Here is a 6,494-nt window from a genome sequence, read left to right as displayed (position 1 = left end):
AGCATTTGATCATCACCATACCATCACCATCGTCATGATCTTCGCCATTGCTTCATTACTTGGAGGAGTGCTACCTATCTCATAATCACTTTGATAAACTAGGTTAGCACTTAGGGTTTCATCAATTAAACCAATACCAAACTAGAGCTTTCAACGGCACAGTAGGGGTCGGCGCGGTCGTGGTCGTCCGGGTTCGACGATGGGTAGGGTGGCGTAGCAGTCGTGGGCGGGGCACGACGCCTCGTGGCTCGGCGCACGGGGTGGGGATGGGCGCGGTCGGGCACTCATAGCCGGCGTGGGGTGGGCCGCGGATGGCCAGCGTGTGGCTCGCCGATGAGCGGCCTAGGGCATGGGGGGCGCGCCTGGCCGGCACGTGGGATGGGGCGTGGGCCGCGGCGGCCGCGTGGGCGAGGCGCGCGGGACATGGCGGGGCGGGGCGGGCTCAGCCGCGCAGCCGGTAGGGGCTCGGGATGGGACGGGGCAGGGCGAGCCTGGCCGCGGCGCCGGTGCTCAGGGCGGGCTCGCCTACCGGCGCGCGAGGATGAGCGGACTGGCCGCGGTGACGGAGACAAAGGCGTGAGAGAGAACGGGTGAGGAAGAGAGGAGAGGAAGGAGGAGAGAAAGAAAACGGACCCACCTGTAAGCCCAGAACGACACCAAGATATATGGCGCTGGGCTCGGCGCCAAGATCTGTGGTGCCAAGGTGCCTGCCAGGTCACCGCCACGTTTTCATTGACGCCTACGTGGCCCCAAAACCTAGGCGCCATATTCACTTGCGCCGAGATGTGTAAGTTCGGCGTCAATTACTCTGGCGTCGAGCTAAGAATTTAGATTTTGAAATCATACCTTGAGGCACGTCTGTGAAAAACTTTCAAAAAAAAAAAAAAGGAAAAAACCAAAGAATTCGGCTGCCCCCTCTTGTTAAATCCAGCACGTGCACGGCGGCATACCTTCATCCGTTCCCGTTCCCCTCACCGTACCGACGCTGCCCAGTGCCCCAGTAGCATTGACTCCTCCCCGGCCCCCACCGCCCTCCTCTGCCCATGGATGTGGACGGGCCCACCCCCGCCATGCCCGTCACCAACGGCAACGCCCCCTCCGGCGCCCGCGAGGTGGGCGTCGGCGAGGAGGAGGACACGCTCGCAGGCGTCCTCCGCAGCTTCGTCGACGGCGTCTGGTACCCCGACGACGAGCCGCTGCTCCGGCGGCTCCGGGCGGCGTCCTTCGAGGCCGCGCCGCGGCTGAGGGGCGCTTCCCGGAACTCCGCGCGGGACCTGCTCGAGTGGACCAGGCGGGGCAGCGGCCTCCGCGCCATCCTCGTCATCTCGGTTGGCCCGCGCCTCCTCCTTGATCCGTCACATAAGCATGGGTTTTCTTGACCTGTTTATTACTAAATCTGACTCGATGTTCTGTAATTCATTCATTGTTTGCGGAACTTGAACGAGTCTTTATAGGTGATTGCTTAGCGGTACACTTGTTTTAGTCTGTGCTATCGGTCAATAGGATTACTGTGTCATAGTCGCCATTGCAATGTTGGTTTAGATTGGTATACTTTTTAGGTCTCAGGGGACAAAATGTTTACAAAATCTGTTCGAGGGAAATGAAGAATAGGCTGAATTGTAATCCCTCTGTGGCTCTGTCCTGAATTTACTGTAATAGATTTAAGTTTTTCCTAAATCAAACTACCTTAAGTTTAACTAATTTACTAAAAAAGTATTAACATCTACAACCTCAGATAGGTAAACTATAAAAATAGATTTCATAGGGTATCAGGATTTTTAATAGTGCTCATTTAATATCATAAATATTATTGGTTGTTTCTAAAAAGAAACTTATCAAACTTAGCTTAGTTTGACTCCAGACAACTCAAAATCCACTACATTTCAAGGTGGAGGGAGCATGTGTAAGTGGAAACAAAAACATGGTCGATTACTCTCGCTAGCAATACAACATGGTAGATTGCTATTGCGTGCAGTTTTAATCCCATATAAACTCTTACATGATACCTCGCATTAGTTTGGCATCCATTTTAGGAATTCTTGAAATTTCTCAGTAAATAAATTTTCCTCATTTTACCCTTTTCTGATCTGGCAGGTCGGAACAATCACGCTTATAGCATTGACCGGCCTTCTGATCTTCATGTTCTTCCTGCTGGTTGCCACTGCTAATGCAATCATCGTCTCAGTCCTGATGTCACTGGCTGCTGCAGGAGGATTCTTGGCTATCTTCTTTGCTTGCTTGGTTGCAGTGTATATTGGAGCAGTATCAGTTACTATCTTTGCCATTTCTGCTACTGTCATCTCAGCGGTTGTTGGAGTTACGATTGCTACCGGTAAATCATCTCTGTTCCCCTGTAAAAGATTGTAGTGGTGTTGATAACTTTACCTGAATCTCCAACCATTATAGAACATGTTCTGCACCTCTGTGTCTGAAGTTAATTTGGTCAATGTTAATATGGTGAAACTGTAACAAATGTTCCTTTTTTTCAACTGAAACATCTCAATCCATACACTTGCCTGTGTAATAAAGTTAGATCAGAAATCAGAAAATTAGTAGTGCCTACTTCCCACAGGGTGCCTACGTTCTCGCCTTAGCATCAGAATCAGAATAGAGTCATGCAAATTTTCTTTTGAACAATTGAGAACCAAATGTTGGTTGCCCATTGTTATAAGGGCTGTTTGGTTGCTAGCCACAATTTGCCACACTTCATCTTAGGCAAGTTTGACCGATTTGGCAATTGTTTGGTTGGTGACTAACTTTAAGCAAGATTCTTTTGGGCTCCACATGCCATAGGGTAATAAAGTGTGGCAAGATTCCCTTAGGCATGACAAAGTGTGGCTTCCAAATTCCTAGCCACACCCTTTTGTGGCTTGCCACACTTGCCTAAGGTTAGTTGTGGTATATTATAGCTGGGAACTAAATATGCTTAACAGTAAATTGTCAATAGTCACCAACTCTTTTGTTTTAATATTTTAAGATCTTTTAAGAACAATGATGATTGGTGACTAACAATGGAAGAAGTTAGAAGTTATTGTTCTATATGGTTTCAGTGACAATGAGTATGCTTCCTAATCCATTAGGACAATCACATAAGAACGTCTGTACTATTTAATTTTGGTGATTTGTTTACAAATTATGCTTGTTTTCCTTGACATTGTGGTCGCTACTAATTAGGAGAACCATGTTGAGGCATCTATGCATTGTAACTTTGGTGAATTATTGATACCACTTCTGGTTTTCTCTTTGATATTCTGTTTTTCTATAATTAGGACAACCATGTAGAGGCGTGTAAACTACTTCATAAAAGCTTTTGAAATCTCGTTACAATTCGTTCAAGAAACAAGTGTTAAATAGAGTTGAAGAGATTCGACAGCAAAATGCAAATCATTACATTATGTTCCTCCTTTAGTGCCGGGTCAGCATCTAAGATTGTGATGAAAAGTATGAACTTGCAAAACTAAAGATTTTCGAAAGGTATTATCAGGTAAAAGTAGCAGAACTGAAATTCTGGAAGAACTATGAATGCAACAGCTAACATTTTAAAACTTGTGAATAAAATTTGTAGGTTAGGTCAATTTACTGCATATCAAATTGAGTTTCCAATTTTCATCTCGTCCATCCCAAGAAAAGAGTTTCATTTCTTATAAATCATTTCTTCCATAGGACTTTCTGAAAGGCTATAACAAATTGACAGTCTAGGATCTCTTGTCAATTTTACCTTTTTTTTACTTTAGGAGAGTAAGTAGTCACCACAGCACCTTCTCCACAAATTAGTGGAGAATAAGTAGACGTCAAACTAGATCCCCTGGATAATGGGGAATAAAGTGGCATAGCTTTAGCAAAAATAGCTGCAGTTACGATTCTCTCTTTAGAAATTTCATGGAGATCGTGATGCCCAATTTCTAGAAACGTAAGCACGGAAAAATCTGTTTTGACAAAGAAGTTTCTTGCAGCAAGAATACTCGTTTGAGATTTGTTGGGGGAGACGCATATCTTTGCCTTCTGAGTCTGAGTACCTGCTTGTACCACGTGCGCATTGTGCTAATGTTCAGAAAACGCATCCTACTGCAGGCTGGGTTGGGTTCTTCTGGATGATCTGGTTCGCCGCAAGGAAGAGCATGGACCTGACGAAGCACTCCATCGGCGTGACGAGCTCGGCGATCCAATCGTACTCGGCGCCCCGGCATGCGAACCAGAAGCCTGTCGACTGAGGCTAGTTGGTTGCGTCCTGTATGAAGCCCTCGGGTCTATCTATGTGAATTACGGTTTGTCTATTTGTAAGAGTGTAGAAGACGACATGTTTGTTGCGGCAGCTCTGTTTCTCTCGGTGACTAGCTGTATAATACTAGCTCTGAACTTTGGCAGCTTGTACGTTGGGCATGGCGGCCAATGCTGTTCTGTATGGGATAGTGAGCAGATGAACTTTCTAGTGAATGAATAGCCACCGCTACTTGTGGTACATACATGTCATGTGTATACATTGTGCAGGTATGCAGAGTATGTACATGTCCTTCATGAGTTGATAATAATAATTCCATTGTCTTTGTTAATATTTTTCGGACATACACATATTGGATGGTTTTGAGTTGTCAATGTAACCAGTACACCATTCCAAGAATACAAGCAGGAGTATTTACAAGACTAGGAACATTCCCATGGAGTTAACAGGAATAACAAGCACACACGATGGCTAAGGACGGATGGCGAGTGGCAATGGCGGTCGTCGTCAGTAGGTGCGGTCGCGGCCGACGAGGGAGAGGAGGAATGTGCGGTAGTTGCCGGATGTCTCGGCGTGGATGGCGTCGGCGAGCGAGCGCTTGTACATCCGGTGGTACTCCGCCTTGATGTACTGCATGTCGATCTCGGCCCTGGTGACGACGACCCGGATGAGCGCCGAGTCCGAGGTGCCCAGCCCCTTCATGGCCTTGTGCAGCACCCTGGCGAAGTACCTGGCGGGGCTGTCGGCGCAGCGCAGCACGGTGAGGAGGCCGAAGCCGAAGTTCCCCGACGTCTCGCTCTTGACGGCCTGCTCCAGGGAGCGGTCGTACATGTGGTGGTACGCGCGCGCCACGGCCGCCATGTGCGCCCAGCTCCGCTCGCTGAAGACGCGGATGAAGGCGCGCTCGTCGGTGCCCAGCCGCCGCTCGCCGGCCCTGTAGAGGTCGCGCGCGTCCAGCGCCACCGCCGCCGGGTCCACCACCTCGCCGGGGCCGCCCTCGGCGCGCGGGACGGCCAGGTACGCGAGCAGGAGCCGCTGGTGGTCTCCCGAGGTCCGCTCGGTCACGTCGTGCTCGACGTGGCAGCCGAACCTGGCGCGGTACGCCTGCCGCACGACCCGCAGCTGCGACGGCGTTCGGGAGCAGACCACCTCCGTGGCGGCGCGCAGGTCGGTGACGTCGCCGGTGAGGGCCTGCTTCAGGATGGTGGCGTCGCGCGTGGCCGGGTCCAGGATCCACAGCAGCATGGCGCGCTTGTGGTTGCCGCTGAGCTCCGACGCGATGCGACGGGCAAGGTCCTGATTGAACACGGCGCGGTACTCCTGCTGGATCGCCGCGCGCTGCGCCGCGTCGCGGTGCGCCAGGATGCTGATCACCGTCGTGCTGTCGCACCCGAACCCTCGGAACGCCTTGTGGAGGTCGATCGCGTCCTGCCGCGGCCACGTCGGCACCGGAGGCACCGTCAGGCTCGCCATCCTGCTGGACGCCTGGTGTCGAGTGCTCGAGCTCTGCCGCACGGGGGTCGGGGGCAGCAACCCGTCTCCGCTGGTGAGTGGAGTGATGATGATGGCCCTCCTTCGGGCATTTTAAAGGCCCCGGAGCTTGTCTCATGAGTCATACTAAACAGTGTTTTTCTCTCACGATAAATCAGCAAACGGTATTTTTAGTCATGGTTTTTCAGCGAAACGAACAGGACCAAAGCAAGCGGCAGGAGAGAGATGCGGCGTTTCCGGGCGAAGGCGGCCGTGGGATGGACGACCGCGTCCGATCGACGCGGGCGGTGGGCGCCCACGCCACTATCACGGTATCAGTTACCGGGACGCCGGAAGAAAATACTAAAATTAGGACAACCAAAACAATGGATGCCTCCTTATCCAGAGCATCTCCGCGCCATCCAGCCACCAACCATGGCCTGCCCGACTTTCGGTTGATGCTTGCTTGACGGACCTGGGAGGCGCGGCCCGGTGTGGCGCCCATGAAATTCGACCTTGCGCCAATTAGCTGCAGGTTACTCGTTGAGGGGGTATGTCTAGCTGTGATTGCTTCTAGTGACTGGACGCGCCAATTAGCTGCATTTGATGCACGGTTTGAGTGAAAAGAAGAAATCTGGTAGATGATTGCATTTTTTGGTAAACAAGTTGGGGTAAACATTGAGTCTCGTTGCTTAGCAATATAAAACATATCACTGTATTTTTTTTTAAAAAAAAAGCATATCACTTTAAAACATGTCTTGTACGTGCTGCAGTTTTGTGGAGTATATGAAACCGAGAAATGCGA

The 6,494-nt window shown here is 50.4% G+C and overlaps 2 protein-coding genes across 2 annotated transcripts; one reads left to right on the top strand and one right to left on the bottom strand.

Annotated features, from left to right (window-relative positions):
- The first annotated feature begins 962 nt into the window (after positions 1-962).
- On the top strand, positions 963-4,463 carry LOC136501156 (uncharacterized). The gene is made up of 3 exons (XM_066496648.1): positions 963-1,328; positions 2,095-2,332; positions 4,072-4,463. Exons 1-3 carry the CDS (start codon positions 1,044-1,046, stop codon positions 4,209-4,211), a joined length of 663 nt encoding a protein of 220 aa, XP_066352745.1. The 5' UTR covers positions 963-1,043; the 3' UTR covers positions 4,212-4,463.
- A 52-nt stretch (positions 4,464-4,515) lies between these two features.
- Positions 4,516-5,768, bottom strand: LOC136501155 (annexin D5-like). Its single transcript, XM_066496647.1, has one exon. The coding sequence runs from the start codon at positions 5,690-5,692 to the stop codon at positions 4,727-4,729; it is 966 nt and encodes a 321-aa protein (XP_066352744.1). The 5' UTR covers positions 5,693-5,768; the 3' UTR covers positions 4,516-4,726.
- Between the last annotated feature and the right edge of the window lie 726 nt (positions 5,769-6,494).

The sequence above is a fragment of the Miscanthus floridulus genome, chromosome 13, assembly GCF_019320115.1.
Source record: "Miscanthus floridulus cultivar M001 chromosome 13, ASM1932011v1, whole genome shotgun sequence".
In the NCBI taxonomy this organism is placed as follows: Eukaryota; Viridiplantae; Streptophyta; class Magnoliopsida; order Poales; family Poaceae; genus Miscanthus; species Miscanthus floridulus.
The sequence above is the reverse complement of the archived record's forward strand: the minus strand, read 5'-3'. Positions and strand labels throughout refer to the sequence as shown.